The sequence below is a fragment of the Pristiophorus japonicus genome, chromosome 15 (assembly GCF_044704955.1).
Source record: "Pristiophorus japonicus isolate sPriJap1 chromosome 15, sPriJap1.hap1, whole genome shotgun sequence".
In the NCBI taxonomy this organism is placed as follows: domain Eukaryota; kingdom Metazoa; phylum Chordata; class Chondrichthyes; family Pristiophoridae; genus Pristiophorus; species Pristiophorus japonicus.
The window spans coordinates 79,052,225-79,079,331 of NC_091991.1; the positions used below are offsets into that span (position 1 = coordinate 79,052,225).

A 27,107-nucleotide genomic window follows, 5' to 3' on the forward strand; every position below is an offset into this window, starting at 1 on the left:
TAAAGATCACATGGATGAACTACAACAATTGTACATCCCTGTCTGGCATAAAAATAAATCGGGGAAGGTGACTCAAACATGGCTAACAAAGGAAATTAGGGAAAGTGTTAAATCCAAGGAAGAGGCATATAAATTGGCCAGAAAAAGTAGCAAACATGAGGACTGGGAGAAATTTAGAATTCAGCAGAGGAAGACTAAGGGTTTAATTAGGAGCGGGAAAATAGAGTATGAGAGTAAGCTTGCAGGGAACATAAAAACTGACTGCAAAAGTGAGTAACGTATGCAGCACGCACAGGGCTGACACCAGTTGCTTAGCAACAGGCCAGTGCATTTAGTTGATGGCGGATAGCTGTTTGTGTTCTAAGAAGGAATGGGCAGGGTATGGTTCCTCACGGAAAAGAATCTCGTTTAGATTAATGTTCGCACAGCTACGAGAATTCCTAAATGACAGAGGAAATAACAGCTCTGCACACACACAGGAAGCACAGGGAGTGCAAAGACATTTCGGTATATTTTTGAGGAAGAGGCAATTCTTGGAGTTCCATAAATAGTTCAATAACAGGATACAGTGTCAGCTGTGTCTCAGTGGGTAGCACTTTCGCCTCTGAGTCAGAAGGTCGTGGGTTCAAGTCCCACACCAGGGACTTGAGCACAAAAATCTAAGCTGACTCTCCCTGTGCAGCGCTGCACTGTTGGAGGTGCCGTCTTTCGGATGAGACGTTAAACCGAGGCCCTGTCTTCTCTGTCAGTTGGATGTAAAAGATCCTGTGGCACTATTTCGAAGAAGAGCAGGGGAATTATCCCTGGTGTCCTGGCTAATATTTATCCCTCAATCAACTTAACAAAAACAGATTATCTGGGTCATTATCACATGACTGTTTGTGGGAGCTTGCTGTGCGCAAATTTGCTGCCATGTTTCCTACATTGCAACAGCGACTACACTTGAAAAGTACTTCATTGGCTGTAAAGTGCTTTGGGACATCCTGAGGTTGTGAAAGGCGCTATATAAATGTCAGTCTGTCTTTTATGCGTGAGCCCAGACAGAGAGCATCAGTAGGTTGTTTGATTAGGTGCAACATCACAACAGCACCGAGGGAATGTCACCTTGGGAAAAAATATTCGTGACTCTGGGGCGGAATTTTTAAATGCAGGGATCCAAGAATGGATTTTTACAAAACTGGACTGTTTGATTCATAAGAACATAAGAATTAGGAGCAGGAGTAGGCCATATGGCCCCTCGAGCCTGCTCCGCCATTCAATAAGATCATGGCTGATCTTCGACCTCAACTCCACTTTCCTGCCCGATCTCCATATCCCTTGGTTCCCTTAGAGTCCAAAAATCTATCGATCTCAGCCTTGAATATACTCAACGACTGGACATCCACAGCCCTCTGGAGTACAGAATTCCAAAGACTCACAAGCCTCTGAGTGAAGAAATGTCTCCTCATCTCTGTCCTAAATGACCGACCCCTTATCCAGAGTGAGAATGCACAGTGGACCTCCGGGAAGCATCAAAACCAAGCCAGATTCTGTCTTCACTCAACAGTCTTTGGAACAGAGGAGGCTGAGGGGAGATCTTATTGAGGTGTATAAAATTGAGGGGCCTGGATAGAGTGGATAGGAAGGACCTATTTCCTTGAGCAGAGGGGTCAACAACCAGTGGGCATATACTTAAAGTAATTGGTAGGAGATTTAGAGGGGATATGAGGGGAAATTTCTTCACCCAGAGGGCGGTAGGGGTCTAGAACTCACTGCCTGAAAGGGTGGTAGAGGCAGAAACCCTCACCACATTTTAAAAAGTATTTGGATGTGCACTTGAAGTGCCATAACCTACAGGGCTACAGACCGAGAGCTGGAAAGTAGGATTAGGCTGGGTAGCTCTTTGTCGACCGGCACGGACATGATGGGCCGAAATGGCCTCCTTCCATGCTGTAACTTTCTATGATTCTAAGCTTATAGATATGTGAAGAGAAAAAGATTAGTGAAGACGAATGTAGGTCCCTTGCAGTCAGAATCAAGTGAATTCATAATGGGGAACAAGGAAATGGCAGACCAATTGAACAAATACTTTGGTTCTGTCTTCACTAAGGAAGACACAAATAACCTCCCGAAAATACTCGGGGACCGAGGATTTAGCGAGAAGGAGGAACTGAGGGAAATCCTTATTAGTCAGGAAATGGTATTGGGGAAATTGATGGGATTGAAGGCCGATAAATCCCCAGGGCCTGATAGTCTGCATCCCAGAATACTTAAGGAAGTGCCCCTAAAAATAGTAGATGCATTGGTGATCATTTTCCAACATTCCATGGACTCTGGATCAGTTCCTATGGATTGGAGAGTAGCTAATGTAACCCCACTTTTTAAAAAAGGAGGGAGAGAGAAAACAGGGAATTATAGACTGGTTAGCCTGACATCGGTAGTGGGGAAAATGCTGGAATAAATTATTGAAGATGAAATAGCAGCACATTTGGAAAGCAGTGACAGGATCGGTCCAAGTCAGCATGGATTTATGAAAGGGAAATCATGCTTGTCAAATCTTTTGGAATTTTTTTGAAGATGTAACTAGTAGAGTGGATAAGGGAGAACCAGTGGATGTGGTGTATTTGGACTTTCAAAAGGCCTTTGAGAAGATCCCACACAAGAGATTAGTGTGCATAATTAAAGTACATAGTATTGGGGGTAAAGTATTGACGTGGTTGGCAGACAGGAAGCAAAGATTAGGAATAAACGGGTCCTTTTCAGAATGGCAGGCAGTGACTAGTGGGGTACCGCAAGGTTCAGTGCTGGGACCCCAGCTATTTACAATATACATTAATGATTTAGACGAAGGAATTGAATGTAATATCTCCAATTTGCAGATGACACTAAGTTGGGTGGCAGTGTGAGCTGTGAGGAGGATGCTAAGAGACTGCAGGGTGACTTGGACAGGTTAGGTGAATGGGCAAATGCATGGCAGATGCAGTATAATGTGAATAAGTGTGAGGTTATCCACTTTGGTGGCAAAAACAGGAAGGCGATTATCTGAATGGTGACAGATTAGTAAAAGGGGAGGTGCAATGAGACCTGGGTGTCATGATACATCAGTCATTGAAAGTGGGCATGCAGGTACAGCAGGCGGTTAAGAAAGCAAATGGCATGTTGGCCTTCATAGCGAGAGGATTTGAGTATAGGAGCAAACAGGTCTTGCTGCAGTTGTACAGGGCCTTGGTGAGACCACACCTTGAGTATTGTGTGCCGTTTTGGTCTCCTAATCTGAGGAAGGACATTCTTGCTATGGAGGGAGTGCAGCAAAGGTTCACCAGACTACTTCCCGGGATGGTAGGGCTGACATATGAAGAAAGACTGGATCGACTAGGCTTATATTCACTGGAATTTAGAAGAATGAGAGGGGATCTCATCGAAGCATATAAAATTCTGACGGGATTGGACAGGTTGGATGCAGGAAGAATGTTCCTAATGTTGCGGAAGTCCAGTACCGGGGTCACAGTCTAAGGATAAGGGGTAAGCCATATAGGACCGAGATGAGGAGAACTTTTTTCACGCAGAGAATTGTGAACCTATGGAATTCTCTACCACAGAAAGTTGTTGAGTCCAGTTTGTTGGATATATTCAAAAGGGAAATAGAGGTGGCCCTTACGGCTAATGGAATTAGGGGGTATGGAGAGAAAGCAGGAGTGGGGTACGAAAGTTGCATGATCAGCCATGATCATATTGAATGGTGGTGCAGGCTCGAAGGGCCGAATGGACTGCTCCTGCACCTATTTTCTATGTTTCTAACATATTTTCTTTATATTTTACATGAAATATGTAAACAAATTAAGGTTTACGCTGAATTTTAATTCATTCCATCGTGCTCCTTAGGTCAAAGAAAATGAAGCATGCCACACTAGCCCTGTTCGTGGGCTAAATTCACTTTTCGAATTAGCAATTCTCTGAAACTAGTTCGTGCTATGCTTGAAGGTGTTAACTTCTCTGACATCCACTCCAGATTCCCGCAGACAGGTTTTGTCTCAGTTCAACAGGAAGCCAATGACTTGACCTCTAACCCTCCCCTAGTTTTCTGTGCTTGGAGATTGTCTAGTTGAGCTACCAATTAAAATGAGTACTGGCCTCTTGAGTGAAGATGTGTGAATGTTTACTGGAATGTTGTACTAAACCTCCGTTGTCTTCAGCTGATATATGTGGGAAACCTAATTTCTCCAGTTGATTCACCTGGATCTAATCCACATTCCCAAAAGCGTGTGGGTGCTGTGCATTTAATCCCTTGTCTACAGAGTTTAATTTACTATCAGTTTCTAAATGAATCTGAAATCCCTCCTAAATCCATGGTCAAACATCCCGAAATATAACATAAGCTAGAGGACTGTTTGAATTTTGTTTTGGTAATATCCAGTGAACATCATAATTATAAAGGAGTATGAACTGAGTAGATTATGCATTTCATTTCTTGGATTGCTTACACAACAGTACTGAGCACACCACATGGCACTTCGGGCTTGAGTACAGTGTTGACCAGGTGCAGAGTAAAAAGTTCCTGCAACTGCACGCAACTGCAGAAGAGTATCTCTACCTCTCAAGTGTGAATCTTCAATACCAGCTGGCCTTATTACCAGATTAGTGTCAATTTATTCTGTAGATTCTTCTGTGAGGAATTTGTTCAGACCACCAACATTTATTTCATGATTGGCAGAGTTAGGGTTTAAAGGAGATTTTGCTATTGCACTGAGCCACTTAGTTGCAACACATCAGGGACTATTGCAGATTCGCAGCTCAGCTGTGAAAATGGATGTGGGTGAAGAAGGACACAAGTCTCCGTTTGAAACTGATACTGGATTGTTGACCTCGTCAGGGGTCAGTGGTACAGATATGGCACGAGAACCATTTTTATTTACTTTTTTTGGTGGTGTGAGGGCATGTGATATTCAACAGTATTACCATCGCTGAATCCCCCACCATCTACATCCTGGGGGGTCAACATTGACCAGAAACTTAACTGGACCAGCCATGTAAACACTGTGGCAGCAAGAACGGGTCAGTGGCTGGGTATCCTGAGGCAAGTGTCTCACCTCCTGATTCCCCAAAGCCTTTCCACCATCTACAAGGCACAAGTCAGGAGTGCGATGGAATACTCTCCACTTGCCTGGATGAGTGCAGCTCCAACAACACTCAAGAAGTTTGACATCACCAGGACAAAGCAGCCCGCTTGATTGGCACCCCATCCACCGCCTTAAACATTCACTCCCTCCACCACCGCACACCATGGCTGCAGAGTGTACCATCTATAGGATGCACTGCAATAACTCCCAAACCCGTAACCTCTACCACCTAGAAGGACAAGGGCAGCAGATGCATGGGAGCATCATCACTTGCAAGTTCTCTTCCAAGTTATGCACCATCCTGACTTGGAAATATAACGCTGTTCCTTCATTGTCGTTGGGTCAAAATCCTGGAACTCCCTAACAGCACTGTGGGATACCTTCACCACACGGACTGCAGCAGTTTAAGAAGACGGCTCAACACTACCTTCTCGAGGGCAATTAGGGATAGGCAACAACCACCCACATCCCGGAACGAATATTTAAAAAAGTTGAATTTGTGTGCTCACCTAGGTGAGGATGTCATTGCTAGGGAATGAAACACTTGTTTTATTCCTTCAGTGACTCGAGGAGTAGCTAAGCTATACAGATTCTGAAGGGCTCAGGTTCAATCCCTGGCTCGTGCTGCCTGAGATAGTCACAGTTGGAGTGGCAGTACAAGTAATTAGAGTGGCAGTAGACGTACTGCTACTTACATCAGAGTAGCTGGGTGAGAGAGCAGAATATAAGAAATAGGAGCAGGAGTAGGCCATTTGGCTCCTCGAGCCTGCTCCATCATTCAATAAGGTCATGGCTGATCTGATCATGGACTCGGCTCCACTTCTCTGCCCCCTCCCCATAACCCTTCATTCCCTTATCACTCAAAAATCCACCTATCTCTACCTTAAATATATTCAGTGACCCAGCCTCCACAGCTCTCTGGGTTAGAGAATTCCACAAATTTACAACCCTCTGAGAAGAAATTCCTCCTCATCTCAGTTTTAAATGGGCAACCCTTTATTCTGAAACTATGCTCCCTAGTTCTAGATAACCCTACGAGGGAAAACATCCTCTCTGCATCTACCTTGTTGAGCCCCCTCAGTATCTTATATGTTTCAATAAGATCACCTCTCATTCTTCTAAACTCCAATGAGTATAGGCCCAACCTGTCTACATAAGTCAACCCCTTCATCTCAGGAATCAACCTAGTGAACCTTCTCTGTACTGCCTCCAATGCAAGTATATCCCTCCTTAAATACAGAGACCAAAACTGTATGCAGGGCTCTCGATGTGGCCTCACCAATCATCTCATTCATAGGCAGTCCCTTGAAACGAGGATGACTTGCTTCCATGCCAAAAAAGGATGAGTTCACAGGTGTTTCAATGAAGGACCTGATATTCCAGGTCCCTTACTACATCCTGAAGGGTGGAAGATGCCTGTGGTGGATTTTTTTAACGTGTGGTGGCCGTTGCACACCAGCCACCACACGGGCTTGACAGAGCTAGGTCTTGGTCCAGTGGCAAGGGCTAACCAAGACGACTGGAGACCTGCTCTGCTGCACGGACCTAGTGCGCACACACATCGCAGTGTGGGCTGGTCCGTGCGGCCCCTGGCTCTGAACTCACGCCTCTCCTGGGCCCTGATCGCATCCCTCCACAATCTCTCACTGCTCCTTCGCCTGACCTCGCCGCTCCTGCTGTACCTGCCTCTGCTCCAATCACCGACCTGAACCTTGATGATGTCACTCTTTGCTGCCATCACCCTCCTGCACGAGCTCTCCCTGCTCCCTGAAGTAGTCTGCCTCCACGCTGCTCCTTTTATGGCCCCGACCTACCGCTGGTGTTCTCGCGCAGGTCAGGGCCTCCACGCTGTGGCCTCCCTCCCTAACAGCACTGTGGGAGCAGCACCTTCACCACATGGACCTCACCAATACCCTGTACAGCTGTAGCAGGACTTCTCTGCTTTTATACACTATCCCCTTGCAATAAAGGCCCACATTCCATTTGCCTTCCTGATTACTTGCTGTACCTGCATACTAACTTTGTGTTTCATGCACTAGGACTCCCAGGTCTCTCTCTCGCTCCTGCAGCATTTTGTAATTTCCATTTAAATAATAATTTGCTTTTTTATTTTTTCTGCCAAAGTGGATAACCTCACACTTTCCCACATTATACTCCCACCTGCCAAATGTTTGCCCACTCACTTAACTTGTCATATCAGCTGGGCTTCTTATCCAGCAAATTCTTTTGGAGAGTGCATGTGGCTGGACCTCGGGTAGGACAAGATCAGGCTTGGGCTGTGATTCCCTTCACAGTCTGGAGTTTAGCCACTACCTGTAGAACTGTGCCCAAACAAGAAGCAGCACCTTCAGGAGATCAAATGTAAGAAGAATGTATCTCTTTCTACTACAGTGAATTATTTTTCATTTCTTGCACTAATCTTTCTGAATGTGATGGAAATGTAATACTTACATAAGAATGGTCAACTATATGTCGAGAGTCAGTCCCCACTGGGTTAAGATTGTTCAAACTCCATTTCTTGTACAATACTTACTGCCAACACCAAGAGGATAGGTTTGGTCCAAGAGTATAGAAAAACTGTGCCATTTCGCCCCACAGATACCCATTTTGATTTCGGGAGATGTTGCCGAGACTATATAGTTTGCGGAAGAGTTGACCAAAATTGATTATTTTCTTAATGTTCCATTTTCTTGAAAATTGTCCGTTCGTGCAGTTAGAATTAATTTCAGTAGTACTGGGGAAATTTGATGTATCGTTGGAAGAGTCTAATTTGGAGAAGAGATTGTACAAGACATTGAGACATTCGAAAGATTAGTTCATCATTCAGGCTTTAGATGTGAAGTGTAAAAAAAAAAGTGAAGCGCATGGACTACTGATTTATATAGACTACAGGTGTATAGATTCCAGACAGCACTGTAGATTGAAACTTCCATTAGATTCCTCAATTATATGTTTCCTCTCGTAAAGTGTAAAATTGTTTGAAACAGTTTAAGGGGGTAATTTTCACCTTCAGCACCTAGAGTAATCTCCAGCCCGTTGTAGAATGCACCTGAATTTCATCCCATTAAAATCAGTCAAAATAAAAAATCACCGGGTTGTACAAAGGCCGGGAAATCCACTTCACCAGATTACCTCCAGCAGTGAAAGTGAAAATATCCCCTTTTGTGTTTGGTCCTGGAAATCCATTCCACATCAATGCACTGAGGAAAAACTCATTTTTGACTAGAAGATACATCGGTTTAAGATTGTTTTGACGGGGAACACATTAGATCTAAACTCTCCAGTGTCCCAGATATATTTTCAACAAAATCTTGGTATGATTAATTCCACAGGCATGAAGTCGGAAGACTGGGCCCTTCAGGCTCATCAGAAAACTCACCAGGGATGATGCATCTGGCAGTGGTAGCTTGTGGAGAGAGACTGGAAGAAACTCTAACTATGCTGAAGTCTGCAATTTTATTTAGTCAGAAACCACTTCATTTCCACATATTTGCAGAGGATGATCTCCATGATAAGTTTAATAACTCGGTACGTCTCTATAGTCGATATTCACATTTAATTTCTCGTTTAGACAGATTCATAAAGACATTTAGTAAGTGTCCCATGGGTATATTGAATTTCTGATCATTTCAAAACTTTTAAAAATATTTCTTTTTTCCTTCTCTCGTCATGCTGAGTTAAACATAATTTTTATTGAGGATTACCTCCTCTCCGACATCCGCCATTGCCACTGTTTAGACAGCAGTGAGGTGACAGTGGCCCTGTAATAACGACCTTTGTTTTTTTTTCTACCCACCCTGGAATGAAAAGATACCTGGGATACAATTTCGGATAGGTTGGCCCATTCACTTGTCACCGGTCGGAAAGACCTTTTAGAGGAGGTAATTGCCCTTAAAGAGGGGGCCAATTTCGCCTCTCTGGACTCCACTTGATATCTTCCCATCACAAAACACATCATTGGATTGGCAGGAAATATTGCCCCAAAGCATTATGTTCCTCTTGCATCATTTAATTATTTTATTTTAAGGTAGCGCTTTGCAGGAAAATAATTTTGGTAGAAGGTCCTGTTATTAATGTAGCTCTATTTTACACACAGCTGGAGACCTGGAAGAAAGTGTTTCATCAGAAGTTCAGTCATACCATCTATCCAATAACATTTCCAGCCGAGACTGCAGGACTGTGGAAGAAACTTTTCAAGCCCTGTGCTTCACAAAGACTCTTTCTACCTGTAAGATTTATTTTAAATATTTTATATTGAGATCCATTGCAACATGTTACTTGGTACGACTTTTCTATTAATGAAATGATCAAAAGAAAGTCATTAAGAATACGAACATAGAAACAGGAGTAGGCCATTTGGCCCCTTGAGCCTGTTCCGATGAGGCTACCATATTTCTTTGTTCAGCTACTACTGTCTCAATGTGGGGTTTTTTCTGATACCGTGGAACAAAAATGATAATGGAATATCCTAATGCTGCCATTTTTCAAGCTAATATGCAGACATCTTGATATTTCTTGTAGAACCTTTTACAATTAGGCCACTCGGTTAGGCTTGGCATTTAATTAGTCTTCCCACTCAAATAACCTGAACACCAGAAATCTATGTTTGGGTATAGATTATATATAAAACATATTTCCAGCTGGCTGTTTTTCAGTTCAGAAACATGAATTACAGTGTTAAAGGTAGGGAGGCCTCGTCATGGACAGCAGTTCAATCAGGTAACTCATGAGATACTCTCACAAAATGGGCTGTAGTCAGCCTCAGGAGAGTAGTTATTTATCTATCCATACTCCGAGCCAAAATACCAAGTTGAGGAAAATCAGTTGAAGTTACTTTGGTATCACACTGGTGGAAATTACTCATTGGCCCTGACATTCTGGTCGGAGGCTTCCCGCAGGCAATTGCCTCCAACCGAAGAATTTTTCCGAAAGTACCTGGTGGTCCGGGAGGAGTGTGAGATTCCGTTGGGGAGGCCTTCTCTTCCCACGCTGTGAAGCGCGCTCCCGTCCTCCAGGTTCCCAAGCAGAAAGTGCAGTCACGTGTGACTGCTCAGCCAATCCAGTAAAGTATTCGCAATGAATAGCAACGGGAACTCCGTATCGACGAGTTCTCATTGCTATTAATTGAGGAGAAAAAAATAAACACTAACGCCAATTAAAAAATAAAAAACACACCTCACAATTAAAATTAATTGAAATTAAAGTTAATAAATATCAGAGAAAAAAAAGAGTTTTTTAAAAGTTTAAATTATGGTTTAAAATAAATTTTAACGCAGTGAGCAGGGTTTTAAAAAAAATAAAGTGTATTTTTAATTTTATTTTTTAAGATTTGAAGACTCTTGCGCCTGTAAAAGTAGGCTATGCGCCTGCTTTTATCAAGCATAAGAGTTTTGAGGACATTTGCTGGGCAAAATATGGGTAAATCCCGCAATCTTGCCCTTGCAAATGTCCTCGCTCCCGAGATGCGGATGATCTGTCAAACTCCAGCTTGACAGATCGGAAAAGCCGGTTTTCAGCGCATGTGCGCTGAAAACTGGCTTTTCTGATGCCTTCCCGGGTCCGTAGAACATAACTTAAGAACAGGAGTAGGCCATAAGGCCCCTCAAGCCTGCTCCGCCATTCAATAAGATCATGTCTGATCTGATCATGGACTCAGCTCCACTTCCCTGCCTGCTCCCCATAACCCCTTATCCCCTTATCGTTTAAGAAACTATCTGTTTCTGTCTTAAATTTATTCAATGTCCCAGCCTCCACAGCCCTCTGAGGCAGCAAATTTCACAGATTCATAACCCTCAGAGAAGAAATTTCTCCTCATCTCAGTTCTAAATGGGCGGCCCCTTATCCTAGTTCTAGTCTCACACCCCCCCCCCCCCCACCCCACCCCACCAGTGGAAACATCCTCACTGCATCCACCTTGTCAAGCCCCCTCATAATCTTATACGTTTCTATAAGATCACCTCTCATTCTTCTGAATTCCAATGAGTAGAGGCCCAACCTACTCAACCTTTCCTCGTAAGTCAACCCCCTCATCCCCAGGATCAACCTAGTAAACCTTCTCTGAACTGCCTCCAAAGCAAGTATATCCTTTCGTAAATATGGAAAGCAAAACTGCACATAGTATTCCAGGTATGGCCTCACCAATACCGTGTACAGCTGTAACAAGACTTCCTGCTTTTATACTCCATCCCCTTTGCAATAAAGGCCAAGATTCCATTGGCCTTCCTGATCATTTGCTGTACCTGCATACTATCCTTTTGTGTTTCATGCACAAGTACCCCCAGATCCCACTGTACTGCAGCACTTTGCAATCTTTCTCCATTTAAATAATAACTTGCTCTTTGATTTCTTCTGCCAAAGTACATGACCTTACATTTTCCAACATTATACTCCATCTGCCAAATTCTTGCCCACTCACTTAGCCTGTCTATGTCCTCCTGCAGCCGCTTTATGACCTCCTCACACATTACCTTTCCTCCTGTCTTTATATCGTCAGCAAACTTGGCTACGTTACACTCAGTCCCCTTTTCCAAGTGGTTAATATAGATTGTAAATAGTTGGGGTCCCAGCACTGATCCCTGCGGCACCCCATTCCTTACTGATTGCCAACCAGAGAATGAACCATTTATCCCGACTCTCCATTTTCTGTTTGTCAGCCAATCTTCTATCCATGCTAATATATTACCCCCAACCCCGTGAACTTTTATCTTGTGCAGTAACCTTTTGTGTGGCACCTTGTCAAATGCCTTCTGGAAGTCCAAATAAACCACATCCACTGGTTCCCCTTTATCCACCCTGTTTGTTACATCCTCAAAGAATTCCAGCAAATTTGTCAAACATGACTTCCCCTTCATAAATCCATGCTGACTTTGCCTGACCAAATTTTGCTTTTCCAAATGTCCTGTTACTGCTTCTTTAATAATGGACTCCAACATTTTCCCAACCACAGATGTTAGGCTAACTGGTCTATAGTTTCGCGCTTTTTGTCTGCCTCCTTTTTTGAATAGGGGCGTTACATTTTCAGTTTTCCAAATTGCTGGGACGTCCCCAAAATCCAGGGAATTTTGGTAAATTACAACCAATGCATCCACAATCCCTGCCGCTCTTCTCAAGACCCTAGGATGCAAGCCAACAGGTCCGGGGGATTTATCTGCCTTTAGTCCCATTATCTTACTGAGCACCGTCTCCTTAGTGATTGTGATTGTGTTAAGTTCCTCCCCCCCTATAACCCCTTGACTATCCACTGTTGCAATATTGTTAGTGTCTTCTACGTAAAAACTGATGCAAAATACTAGTTTAGAGTTTCTGCCCTCGCCATGTTCCCCATTACTAATTCCCCGTACGGATCCGGGAAGGCCAGAATTTCTGGGCCATTGTCTTCACTCAGCATTCTGTACACAGTGCTGGAGTTGAGATGGCAGATTAACTGTTCTGCTGCAATTTACATGGTGGGTGGTGTCTTCATGTGTTTTAAGAACATAAGAATTCGGGGCAGGAATAGACCATTTGGCCCCTCGAGCCTACTTTGCCATTCAATAAGATCATGGTTGATCTTCTACCTCAACCCAACTTTCCTGCACTATCCCCATATCCCTTCATTCCCTTATTATCCAAAAAGATATCGATCTCTGGCTTGAATATACTCAACGACTGAGCCGCCACAGCCCTCTGGGGAAGAAAATTCCAGAGATTCACCACCCTCTGAGTGAAGTAGTTACTCTTCATCTCAGTCCTAAATGGCCGACCCCTTATTCTGAGACCGTGACTCCTGGTTCTACACTCCTCAGCCAGAGGAAACATCCTCCCTGTCACGCCCTGCAAGAATTTGGCATGTTTCAATGAGATTACCTCTCATTCTTCTAAACTCGAGAATATAGGCCTTGTCTACTCAATCTCTCCTCATAGGACAGTTCCCCCATCCCAGGAATCAGTCTAGTGAGCCTTCGTTGCACTCACTCAATGGCACGCATATCCTTCCTTAGGTAAGGCGACCAAAACTGCACTATATTCCAGGTACGGTCTCACCAGGGCCCTATAAAGTTGCAGTAAGACATCTTTACTCTTATATTCAAATCCTCTTGTAATAAAGGCCAACATACCATTTGCTCTTTTAACATGCAGGTACAGCAAGCAATTAACACCCGGAATCCTTGGAATTGAGTCCGTGCCGGTTTTTCAGATTTCAGACACAATTAATAGTCTGAAATCCCGAATCTTCAACTGAATCCATGCCGGGTTTTGAGCAGCCAGGTCCGAAATCTGGCAAAACCCGAAATCTGGCACGGATTCGGTCGAGGATTCTGGATTTCAGACTATTGTTTCTCTTGTCTGAAATCCCGAATCGGTGCCGGATTTCGGACCACGCTGCTTGCCGATTCCCGCGGCCCCTCGGCGCTGTGCTTTTTACCCGGTTTCTTTGTCCTTTGCTGCCCGATGTTGCCATTTTGGCCGCCTCAAAAATGTTCCGGACGTTTCCATCTGGGATGTGCAAAATGTCCAGTTTTCAGACAGTTGCGGTTTTTGGAGTTCCGGATTCAGGACGTTGCACCTGTATATCCAAGTTCGCTGATGGTACAAAGCTAGATGGGAATGTAAGTTGTGAGGAGGAGAAAGAGAGTTCAAGGGGATATAGATAGGCTAAATGAGTGGACAAAAACATGGCAAATGGAATATGATGTGGCGAAATGTGAAGTTATCCGCTTTGGTGAGAGGTTGGGAAGTGTTGATGTTCAGAGGGATTTGAGTGTCCTTTTACATGAATCACTGAAAGTTAACATGCAGGTACAACAAGCAATTAAAAAAGCAAATGGTTGTTTGCCTTCAAAATACAGGTGCAACGTACCGAATCCGGAACTTCGAAAACCGTAATTGTGCGAAATTTTGCTCATAGCTGATGGAGCTGTCTGGAATCCAGACACAAAGGGGCAGAAATTCTGAGGAGAGCTTCCCACGGGCAAATCAAGAAAAAATAGAAATGAAATGCGCAGTTACCAGAAGCTGCTGCGCCCGCTGGAACTCCCGATCCACAGGCCTCCTCTCCCTGCGACGCGCAACCTGTGCACGTTGGGACATTCGCAGGGGTCACGTGGGCCTAGACACCAATCACAGGTAAGTATTTTCTCATTCATAGTAATAGGAGTTACGAATCTCCTATTACTATGAATGAGAAAAACCCCAAAACGCACAAACACTACATAAACCGGCTTTCCGATGCCTTCCCGGGTCCGTAGAAACTTTGTACGGGCCCAGGAAGTCAGAATTTCTGGGCCAAAGTATTTGTTTAATTTCTCTGCCATTTCCTTATACCCCATTATAATTTCTCCTGTCTCAGCCTGTATTCTATTTTCCCTTTCATTATCAATTTCTTGGTCCTCCTTTGTTGAATTCTAAAATTCTTCGAATCCCCAGGCTTACTGCTCTTCTGGTAAAAGGCTCCTTTACTACAAGATTATTAATTAACCCTTTCTCATTGCACAATACTTGATCTAAAATAGTTTATTCTCAAGTTGGTTCCTCAACATACTGATCATGAAAACCATCTTCTATACATTCCATGAACCCCTCCTCCTTTTCCATTTTGCATATCTCTTCTAAAAGTTAAGTATCCTGGAATATTAGATCAAATCTATTCATTTCTATCTGCACTATCAATTCATCTATTTTGTTGCGAATGCTTTGCGCATTCAGATATAGTACCTTTAACTTTGATTTTTTTCTATTTTTCCCTGATGTCACCTTAGTCAGTAATGCTGTATTACAGGTTGAACCTCCCTTATCCAGAACTCCCTTATCCGGAACCACCCCTCGCCCAGAACTGTTCCCGGCCACCGGGTGGCGCATGCGCAGAGCTCCGACATGAACAAATTGAAGTTCTTCCTCACTGCCGACTCCTGCAATCGCTGGCCCCCCCATGATCTCTCTGCCGCACTTCCAGCCCCAAGCCAGCCAGCCCCGATATCCCCTTGCTGAGTACCTGAACCGTCCGATTTAACGCGATCACCCCTCGTCCGGAAAAATCCCTTATCCAGAACAGGTTCCGAGGGTTCCGGATAAGGGAGATTCAACCTGTACCTTTGTTACTCTCTCTATCCCTTCCTGACCCATTCTGCTTATTTTTACCCAAAACTCTGCTCTGCTCTAGATCCTTGACATTTCTCTTGTTGCTTTTAAATTTACTCTTTCCTGAATCCTCCCACCTTCATTAGTTTAAAACCCTGTCGACCACCCTAGTTACTCGATTCGCCAGGACACTGGTCCAACGGAACAGCTCCCTCTTTCCTCAGTACTGGTGCCTGTGCCCCATGAAGCAAAACCGCTACCTCCCACACCACTCTTTGAGCCGCGCATTTAACTTTCTAATCTGCTTATCCCTATACCAATTGGCGCGTGGCTCAGGTAACAATACAGAGATTATTACCGTTGAGGTTCTGCTTTTTAATATGGACCTCATGGGGTCAGGCCAGTGATTGCGGGAGTCGGCAGCGAGGAAGGGCTTCAATTTGTTCATGTCGGAGTTCCTCAAACAGAACCTCATTCCTAGTTCTACCTATGTAGTTAGTTCCTACATGGACCAAGACAACTGGGTCCTCCCCTTCCCACTCCAAGTTCCTCTCCAGTCTTTAATCCTGGCACCGGGCAGGCAACACAACCTTCGAAACTCCTGGTCGCAGCTGCAGAGAACATTATCTATCCCTCTGACTATACTGTCCCCTACCACAACTACATTCCCTTTCACTCCTCCCACTTGAATGGCCTCCTGCACTATTATGCCATGGTCAGCCTGCTCATCCATCCTGCAGGCTTTTCCTTCATCCACACAGGTAGCAAAACCCTCATACCTGTTGAATAAGGGCAAAGGCTGAGGCTCCTCCAACACTACACCTGGGGTCTCCTTACCTGCCTGAGTTGCAGTCACCCCCTCCTGTCCCTTACCACTAACCAGACCTGCACCACTACCTAACCTAAGGGGTGTGACTGCCTCCTGGATCAAAATGTCCAGGTAACTCCCTCCCCCCAATGCCCCGCAAGGTCTGCACCTCAGACTCCAGCTCAACAACTTTGAGCTGAAGTTCCTCAAGATGCAGGCCCTTACTGCAAACATGGTTGTCCAGGATCACACTGCTCTCCACAAATTCCTACAACTCTTTTTGGGGAGAAAAGTAGACATTAAATCAAGTACCCCCCGATCTGGGGGAACAAATTCCTACATGTTGCAGTTGCGACACACCACCTGCACTGCCATCCCAATATAACCTTGTTCTATTTAATTAAATGTAATTAAATTTGTATTTAAGTAAATCAGTTTATAGTTTAGTTGCTTGACTTCTTAATTGACCTGTATTAAGTAAGGGTGATGAAATTAAATATCTACCTGTAACACAAAGCACTATCATTAGTGTGGGCAAAAAGCTGCAACTTGTCCCCCCTCGTCTCTAATTCCCACTCTTTCTAAAATCCCAAAGGGCTCAATTTTGGCCACGAGTTGCTCTTTTTTTTTTGGAGTAGCTTGGTTTTTCTGTTGTAACTTAAAAATCCTTATTTTCCGCAATCAATTTGCACCAGCATAACTGAGTTACTTACAATTTTTTTAGGTTCGTTTTTTTTCTCAAAAGGAGGCATTACCAGCCACCTACGCCAGTTCTGCCCATTTAGGCAACTTTGGCCAGCTAATAGTTACTCCAAATCTACTTAGGTCAGCGTATGTGGCCACTTCAGAAAACCCTTGCGGAGAGTTAAAGAAATCGGCGCAGGTAGGTACATCGGAGGCCATTCGGCCTGGGATAGGGGCGGGAAGCGGAGAGGACCTGCACCTAAACCACCAAGCCTTACAAACCACCAAACCTTGCAAACAAAACCTCGAATGATAGGCTACGGAAAAATAGAAACTCGACACTGCAAAAAACATTTGCTCAACCTGACCGTAGTAAGTGCAACCAGTTCCATAAAGGAAAGAGATATTCCATTCCTTAGCCTTTATCTTAATGCACAAATAAATTCACCAAGATACTCTGTCATAAAACTATAGGGTAAAATCAGCAGTCCCACAGGAACCATGCTCAAAGGGTTTCCTTTGGGTTTTCTTTCAGTACAGCCTGGAGGCCACTCAGCCAGGGCTAGGGGTGGGCAGGAGAACTAATTGTGCTCCTGCCTGCTGGTGATTTCTACCAGTTTTCCTGCCCGCCCCTAACCCAACAAAGGAGGCAGAATAAATGAAGAGAACTTTACCTGAAGGAGCCCATCGCTACGCTCTGAAAGTGAGAGAGACCTACTGTTGTTGCAGACTCACAGCTACTGCGCATGCGCGAACATCACCAGTAGACTCCACTGCACGTGTGCAGACGTCCCAGCACAGTTTTCAGCGCAGAATGCTGACTCCACCCCCAACTTGACTGGGAACGGACTGTAGTGAAGAGGCCGGACAGCGGCCAAAGTAGCAACAACATTTTCCGGCGCACTTCGGAACGCAGATAAGCAGCGCAACTCCGGTAAGTGCGCCGAAAAACGGGCTCGGCCAAAATTGAGGCCAAGAAGTCCACTTCTGTGAACTACAGTTTTAAAGTTCTAGGTTTAAATTAAAATGTTAAACTAAATTTCACTTTTATACTTGCCCAATACTTACCAGAAATTCCCACTCTTTCCAAATTTCCAAATAAACCACTCTCTACGACCATTCTGTGCTCTGAAAAACTGTTGACGTGTTAATACACTTAAGAGCTACACCCAATTTTAAAGTGTTGACTCAGCTCTCCTATCTCCTGTGATTAACACCTATTCAAGACTAACACTTATAGCTGACTGACAGTTAACTGACGGTTAATTGCCACTGGCAGGCAACTTCTGTTAACTACAGTTTTAAAGTTCTAGGTTTAAATCAAAATGTTAAACTAAATTTCACTTTTTACAGCTTCTACTTACTCAATATTTATCAGAAATTCCCACTCTTTCCAATTTTTGGTTATTGGAATACATCACTGTTGGATTGCATGAACAGATTTGTTATCTCTCTGCTCTCACACTGCAAAAAAAGGCCTCAACATGAAACAAAACAAAAGTTCTCTTTTCCTTAAGCTGAAACAACGTTTTCTATAACCAAGCCCTTTAGGTTAATTCTTAAACCAGTCAGAAATCGATATCCATCTGTTTTCTATGGTTAGTTTATTAGCGTTACCCCCTCCCCGCAACGTTAGCTCTGGTGTCCCCCAAGGATTTATCCTTGGCCCCCCTCCTATTTGTCATCTACATGTTGCCCCCTTGGCCACATCATCTGAAAACACAGCGGGGCTGAAATTGCTTTCCGCACCGTTTAGGGTGGATAATTCGAATTAAGTGGCGAATTACCGCCAGTACTGATGGGGCGGGGAATAGAGTGAAATTGCCCACTTTGTCGTTAAAAATCAATGGGGCAGTGTTGGGACGTCAGAGGGGCGGGAGCGGGGCGGAAGGTGGGCAGTGTCATCAGCGCCGTGCTGAGCACGTCAGCGCGACGTGGACATGCCTTGCCATGCTAACGCGTAGCAATGTCCCTCCCCTTCACTTAAAGGGGAGGGACGCGAGGCCTATTGAGGCCTCCTTGGCACCCATTGGGCCACCAGGAGGGCTTCACCGAGCCAGCGGCCCGACACCAAAGAGGGGGTGCCGGGCTGCCTGTTGGTGGCCCGGCCAAACCCATGGCCGCCATTGTTGGGATGACTGCAGAGTCAGCTGACAATTAGAATAAACTGGCGGCCGTGGTGGTGCGCCCTCCCCTTTAAGGGCAGATGCGCCGCCCAATCACTGGCAGCTTCCCACCACGCGAAACTGTCGGGGGCACCGACTGCCGCTGGCCGTACTCCCGTGGGGCATTTCCCTCGCAGGGAGGAAAGGGGTTGGCTCGTGCCCGACAATGGGCGGAAACACTGGGCACGCTGGAAACCTGTTTTTGCTGCCCCTGACGAGGGGGCAATTCCACACGAGTCGGACCATCTGCCTGCCCCCAGTCGGAAAAGCCTTACCTGCCCCGTTACCGCCTCTTAGAGGCAGTGACGGGCCTTAAAGAAGGGGACAATTTCCCCCAGTGTCAGTTTCCACCTGTATGCTGATGACACCCAGCTCTACCTCACTACTACTTCTCTCGACCACTCCAGCTGCTTGTCCGACATCCAGTACTTGATGAGCAGAAATTTTCTCCTATTGAATATTGGGAAGTCCAAAGCCATTGCTTTTGCCTCCCGCCGCAAACTCCATTCCTTAGCGACTGACTCCATCCCCTTTCAAACTTCTGTCTGAGGCTGAACCAGACTGTAGGAAACCTTGGTGTCATATTCGACCCTGAAATGAGATTTCGACCACATATCCACAGCATAACTAAGACCATGTATTTCCACCTCCGTAACATTGCCCGTTTCTGCCCTTGCCTAAGCTCATCCGCTGCAGAAGCCCTCATCCATGCCTTTGTTATCTCTAGACTTGACTATTCCATCGCACTCCTGGCTGGCCTCCCACATTCTACCCTACATAAACTCCAAAACTCAGCTACCCGTGTCCTAATTCGCACCAAGTCCCGCTCACCCATCACCCCTTTGCTCGTTGACCTGCATTGGCTCCCGGTTACCTTGATTTCAAAATTCTCATCCTTGTTTTCAAATCCCTCCATGGCCTCGCCCCTCCTTGCCTCTGTAATCCCCTCCAGCCCCACAATCCGCCAAGATGTCTGCGCTCCTCCAATTCTGTCCTCTTGAGCATTCCCTGATTGTAATCGCTCAACCATTGGTGGCCACTCCTTCTGTTGCCTGGGCCCTAAGCTCTAAAATTCCTAGCCTAAAACTCTCCACCTCTCTCTTCTCCTTCAAGGCGCTCCTTAAAACCTACCGCTTTGACCAAGCTTTGGTCACTGCCCTGATTTGGTCACTGTCGAACTTTTTAGCTCATCATACTCTTGTGAAACGCCTTGGGACGTTTCACTACGTTAATGGTGCTATATAAATACAAGTTGTTGTTCCAAAGTTTCTTTTTTGTTATTGTTCAGCAATTGCTTATAGTCCAACTGGACTAACTATGGGCATCGTCAAATGACACCAACAGTAAAAAATATATATATCGGATTCAAATTCCTCATAATTTCTCCGGCTATACACAACCTCAAGCCACTCTACCTCTGCAACCGTGGTATTCAGTCCCCTGGCCTGTGCTACATTCTCTCTCTATTCCCGCATCGGTGGTAGAACCTTCAGCTGTCTTGGCCCGACTCTCAAGCTCCTTCCCTAAACATCATGACCTTGCTACTTTTTTCTCTGTTTTAAAACCAAACTTTTTTTTAACCTTGCTTACAATGGCATGCCTTTACTCTTCTACCACTGTGAAGCATTTCTCCTCTGAAGCACCGTGGCACATTTTCCACGTTAAAGGTTCTACATAAATACAAGTTGTTTTCTCATTTTCCTAAGCACTGATGGACACCTGTCACAGTCTGTATTGTTTGACGTGTAAGTTTCCCATTAAAAATATGGCACCACATCTTCGTCCAGCAAACAGAAAGACTACTCCGAGTGCAGCGTAGCACAACTTTCACCACTGCCGATGGCCACGATAGATGCCTCTCTCCCAAAGACAATGGCTGGAGTTTTGCTGAGGTTTTCTACATGTGTTTGCCAGTCCGTGATTCCCACCTCCCCCACCTTCCACTGGCCAATTGTTTTAATGGACAGAAAAATCCGCCTGGTGAGCCCACAATGGAAAAACCCAACAATATATCCATTTGCAATATTTATCTTGTATTTTATACCTGCTCCACTGAGGCTGATGTCTGTGACGTCCTGCATTCTGCAGAGCAATATTGAAATGAGGTGAAAACACATGGCGAAATCCACTGGCCATGCTGCGATAAGTGGAAATGTCACTGGCACCTCTCCTTCAGCAATGCTGAGCATCGTTTGAGCCTAACAAAGTGAAGACCAAGACTAAGCACCTGTCCTGTCATGCCCAAGTTCAGCATTAATCAAGATCTAGTCAGAGAGGGAGCAGACCACATCCAAATTGCTGACTTCTACTTCACAGACATGTTGCAGATGCCATCCCAATGGTATGGATTGAGTCGAGCTAGTTGATGCCCTGTCATTGTCCAGTGTCAGACAGTTGGATAAAAGAGTTCCCCAACAGTGTTGATAATTACTGAGTTGTCTGTGCCCGCTACTGAAATTGTGCGTGCTGGTCTTGGCACACAAACTCCCCAATTATTGTGTATCAAAAAGAGACTAACATCAAAATATCACCAGAAGAAGATATTCTACCTAAAATGTGTCTTTGCAGGCTGCCTCAGACCACCAGTTTTAAAATATGGTACATAGGGAAGACTGAGGGATACCAGAAAGTGTGAAGTTAGCTTTAGCAAGTTTGGATTAGGCTAATCAGAAGGCTTCCTTTAAATTCAGTAACATCCAGGTAATTGAAAATCTGTTTAAGGGAGTGGTGTTGCTCCAGAGCTAAGCCTTGATTGGTCTCTTAGCAAGACTAATAAGCAGGAATCTCCAACCCGTGCAGTGGACACACTGAAGAACGTTCCTTATTGAATGCCAGTGCACGAAAATGTTCTGTAACTGAAGATAATTCCAAAACAAACACTGCTGTCAAGGATACTTCTAAGAAATTGTCAGTACAATCACTCACCTATCTATCAATGGACTGCTAGTTGTAAAGTACATTAAATTTTGTCGTTATGTAAAGCATTTGGTGCTGAAAAACCTGACAGCACAGATTGTGATCTGTGCTGAATAAAACTGTTACCAAATAAAGACCTGTCTCAAGCAATCTGTATTCAGTAAATATCTGCACTAAGCTGATTCAACAGTACCTATTTTTACCTGCCTATCCGTTCTTCCTGACGTGTTTGTCCTTTTTTTTTAAAAAGTTGATTCTGAAGGACGTGGATTCCTTGCTCTACGTGGACACGGACATTCTGTTTTTGCGCCCTATGGATGATATATGGGCATTTCTTGAAGATTTCAATCATACGCAGATTGCTGGAATGGCACCAGAACACGAGGAACCACGAATTGGCTGGTACAACCGTTTTGCCAGACATCCATATTATGGGAAGACAGGAATCAACTCTGGAGTTATGTTGATGAACATGACCCGTATCCGAAAAAAATATTTTAAGGTAAGCCTGTCTGGATTTGTTTTGGTCATGATTAAACTACAGCAATATTTTGTGTACATTGTGGTTTGTTTGATCTAATGTAATGTACTTTAAAGGATTATAGGAAGTAAATGAACACACATTGGGATTCTTCCAAGTTGATTATAGCACAGTGCGTTTCTTTTTCATACCTTTGTGTTCGTCCATTGTCTTTTAGTGTGGAAATTCCAGTGTTGAGTAACTGTTGCTTTTGATTATTTAGTTGATAAATGTTTAATTTGTACAGTAATGACTTAATTGTATTTAATTTATAAAATAATACACAAGAATAAAATATAATTGCCAGGACACAGCCAGTTAATAACAATTGCGTAGTAACTGAATATATATTTTTCTTGGCTCCAATCCGCTATGTGTTTAATTTGAAATATTATTTTTAATCCCTCTTTTTCCTGAAGACACTGACTCATAGTGTACAGTTACATGGGGACAAGCACCCAGTGTGTTAATCATGGTGTTGTTTTTTGTGTATGAACCAGACAATGAGTATGGGGGGAGAGGGGATAGTGATCAAGGTGGGGCACCCTGGCTGATATTTCCCCCTGCTAATAGAATTCAATCATTAAACAGCAGACCTTTTAACAAGTACCAAATGACATCATTGGTTTGCAGCAAAATAATCAGAGTTAGTGACCAAATTAAAGAATCTTGTTATAGCAGACATTTTCCTAATTAATGACTGTAATCTCTAATTACAATCTAGAAAGGTCTCTGAATTTAATGTTCTGAAGGGTTGAATGTTAGTACTCGCTTTGACCAGAAGATGGCGCTATTAGGCTGTCCTTTGGCACCACTGAAACTATTTTTGGCAGAGGGAAAAAGGTTTGATTTCAATTTAAACATGGAATAAAGCTAATTACTGAATAGTGCCTGATATGTCACAAGCTCGCATAGTTTCAAATTGCTTTGTTTACCAGCTGAAACACACTTAATAAGCAACTAATTTATCTTCTTTAAGATGGGGCAGCTGACTATAGTACTGTAATAGTTATTTTCTTGAGCCGTTAGATTTGTGTAGCTTTGCACTGCTCAGGTTTTACTCTGGTGTGTATAATTAGGAATTTAGTCATCTTTTCTGTGGTGGATTCTGTAGAGTATTAGATGGGAATATTTTTCATCTACACAAGCACTTTTTCAAATTCATCACAATATGTACTTCAATTTTTTTTTTAAACTACTGAATATTAAGCATCAAAGAACATTTGAACAGTTCATATTTTTATCAGCTATATGAAAACAAAACAGCTATCAACATTTATTTTGGTGATATTTTTGAGTCCTTTGATTGCAAGAGCAAAAATGGACTATTTAGTGTTCTGAGATTTCCAACATTCTCTGTTTTCATTTAGTGTTCTGAATAGGCATCAGTATTACATGCCAGTTTGTTGAATTTGATATCCATTTGGAGTGCAAAATGCTGAGAATTTAGCAACTCCACCTGACCTCAGCCTTGGAGACCAATCTAAATCTAAGGCCTTGTCAGAGATGTGAACCAAATTGGAGTGTAGACCACAAAAATACTATTACTGCCTCTCATAGTTTACCTGCACTTGTACTTTCATAGTTGGCTTACAGTGGCTTTTTTCTGATTTGCATTGTTTGCCACATTATTGGGGGAAGACTTCAGACTTTTTCCCTACTTGCAGTCTCACAAAACTGTCTTTAGACTGAGCAGTTGCCTTTATAGTGCATATTGCAGGAAATTAATAGGTTTGTACCAACCTCTTGTGGCAATAAATGCATCACCTACATCTTGTGAAATTTAGAAAACCCACATATGGGGCCCAAGTTTCCACACGCGCCTAGAACGGCACAGTCCCGACCTGGACGCCTGTTTTTCGCGCCACAAAGTGCGCCTAAAAAAATCCTCCGTATTCTCCACCTCCCTGCAGGTCCTCTGGCCCTCGGCGCGGCGCAGCACGAGCTGTGGGGGGGAGGAGCCAGGTCCCTGCGCTGAAAACAGTGCCGGGACCTCTGCACATGCGCGCTACAGTGGGCACGCAAGTGCAGTAGCTCCAGGCGCCCGACGCACGCATCCCCTAGCCCTGGCCGAATGGCCTCACTGGGGCTGCGTGAATAAGGCTCCTCCCACGGCCAGCTCCTGCTCCCCCCCCCCCCCCTCCCCCCCCCCGACCGGACCCGACACCTGCTCCCCCCCCCCCCCGCCCCCGGACTGGACCCGCCCCGACTCCCTCTCCGCCCCCCCCCCCCCGGACTCGACCCGACCCCTGCTCCCGCTCCCGCTCCGCACCCCCCCCCCCCCCCCCCCCCCCCCGACTGGACCCGACCCGACTCACGCTCCGCCCCCCCCGGATTCGACCCGACCCGACCTGCGCTCCCGCTCCGCCCCCCCCCCCCCCCCCCCCAACTCGACCCAACCCGCGCTCCCGCTCCCCCCCCCCCCCCCCCCCCCCGGCCCGACTGAACCCGACCCGACCACCGCTCCCGCTCCGCCCCCCCCCCCCCCCCCCGACTGGACCCGACCCGACCCGCGCTCCTGCTCCTCCCCGACTGGACCCGACCCGACTCCCGCCCCCGGACTGGATCCGACCTGACCTCTCCCTCCCCCTCTCTCTCTCCCTCCCTCCCCCCTGACCCGAACCGAACCAACCCGACCCAACGCCACCTACCTGTAAATCTGGTGCTGGGGACGGGCCCTGCCCGAAGTCTCGGGCCGGCCCGTTCAGCCTTCGGTCCTGAAAGGCCTGCCTGAAGCACTTTCACACAGGTAGGAAGATGGTTTATTTAATCTTTTCTTTGCTTATAAATGTTTATTCAGGTTGGATTTATTTGTATAATATTTGTATAAGTATATAAATAAGGATTTATTATAGAATTTAATGACTTCCCTTCCTCCCTCCCCCCCCCCCCCCCACCTCGTTCTGGATGCCTAATTTGTAACCTGTGCCTGATTTTTTTAATGTGTAGAACAGGTTTTTTCAGTTCTACAAAAATCTTCACTTGCTCCATTCTAAATTAGTTTGGAGTACGTTTTCACTGTGGAAACTTTGAAATCAGGCGTCAGTGGCCGGACACGCTCCCGTTTGAAGAAAAAATTCTGTTCCAAAGTAGAACTGTTCTACCTGACTAGAACTGCAGAAAAAAAAAAGTGGAGAATTGCGATTTCTAAGATAGTCCGTTCTCCACCAGTTGCTCCTAAAAATTAGGCGCAAATCATGTGGAAACTTGGGCCCTTAAAACCTGTTACAAAAGTCACTCTTGGTGTTTAATGTCTGTTAAGTCACGTGACTACTGCATGACATGCGTGGAGCAGAATACTGGATGGCACAGTGAGCGAAAGACGATGGCTTTTCAATTGTAGGACCCATGTTCAAATACAGCCCACAGATTGACTGAGTGCCTCCTCTGTCTGCTGGCCTTAAGAATCCTGTGTGAAATGAGTTTGAGCCTGTCTTGATCACTCTTCATAGTGAGGCAACAGCCCAAAACTGCCTAATTGAGCACTAATTATCAATCTTGCTCAGGACAAATGAATAGCTGGTGTGGAAAATGGAAGTATGCCATGGTTGTGTGTGCAGTACTAGGTACTATTCCAAGACTGGGACAAAGAAATGGGGAAAATGGAGCTTTACTGTGCATTTACCTATGTTACATTTGACATGAAGGTGAATGAATAGTGCGCCATACCCAGTATTCTCATTTTCTCTCTGTATACAGGTGTTCCAGCTCACTCGTACTATTGCTCACATTACTAACTCCAATAAAATAAAATATTTCTTAGCGGGAATACATTTTTATCTTCGTTTTTTTTTTAGACCTTTTAAAGTGTTATTTTTCTTGCCTACTTTATCCTTTTCTCAGCAGACGGTGTCAGCCTGTCTCCCCTGAATCACTTGCAATGACACTTTCAAGCTGCCAACTGCATAGCCTTTGCTGCAGCTGTCGAAGTGCTCAAGCACTTTATCACCTCCAGCTTTGATGCCAGTATAACCTTTTACCTCGGTCATTCCTCCTGGTATGGCCCCCACTTTCCTCCAGTTAAACATTGGGAAGACCGACAGCATTGTCTTCAGGCCTTGCCACCAGTTCTTACCCCTCTCGCTGGCCAGTTTCTCAGGTTAAACCTCTGTGTTGCAATCGACCATGAGCTTCTGAAACCTCAGACATGACTATTCCAATGCTCACCCCCCACCCTCCATCTTCCATTCTCTGTAAACTTCAGCTCATTGAAAACTCCTGCCCTAGTCTAACCTGCACCAAGTACTACTCTGCTTTCATCCTGGACCCCCAACACCTCGGATTTAAAATTCTCATCCTTGTGATTAAAGTCCTTCATTGCCTTCCCATCTCTGTAATCTGCTTCAGCCTGACAAACTCACCCAAATTCTCTGTTCCTTTCTTTCGCCCCACCAACAGCAGCAGTCGTGTAAGCCCCACACTCTGGAATTCCCTCCCTAAAGTCTGCCACCTCTCAAATCGTTCTTTTCTCCTTTTTAAGACCCTCCTTGCAAGCCGCCACTTTGACCTCCTCCTACTGTCCCCTTCTTTAGCTCAGCATCTTTTGCCTGATGATGCTTTGTTCTATGTAAAGGCACAATATATGTGCACGTATCTGTTGCTTAACATGTTTTCTTAGGTGGGAAGCCAAAAATATAAATAGGATTTAAAAAATTTATTTTTAAAATCTAATGAAGATTTTAGGTAAACGACAGGTTTCCTGTGTTGTCAGTGGCTATCCTGTACTCCAATTCAAAATAACTTGTGCCATAATTAACAGCTCTATTAAAATAGGCAGAGGAATGCCATATGAAGGCATTTATCATTTGTATAATATCATAAACAATAATTTCTGCTTTGGTATCTTGGTCCAGGCTTACAAT

The 27,107-nt window shown here is 44.7% G+C and overlaps 1 protein-coding gene across 2 annotated transcripts in view; it reads left to right on the forward strand.

Annotated features, from left to right (window-relative positions):
* Positions 1-27,107, forward strand: part of gxylt1b (glucoside xylosyltransferase 1b) — a 98,814-nt gene that overhangs the window by 55,896 nt on the left and 15,811 nt on the right. For both annotated transcript variants that reach the window (XM_070900640.1, XM_070900641.1), the window contains exons 2-4: positions 8,429-8,624; positions 9,193-9,324; positions 21,976-22,227. In XM_070900640.1, coding sequence (XP_070756741.1) covers positions 8,429-8,624; positions 9,193-9,324; positions 21,976-22,227 — 580 coding nt within the window. The remainder of the gene's footprint in view (positions 1-8,428; positions 8,625-9,192; positions 9,325-21,975; positions 22,228-27,107) is intronic.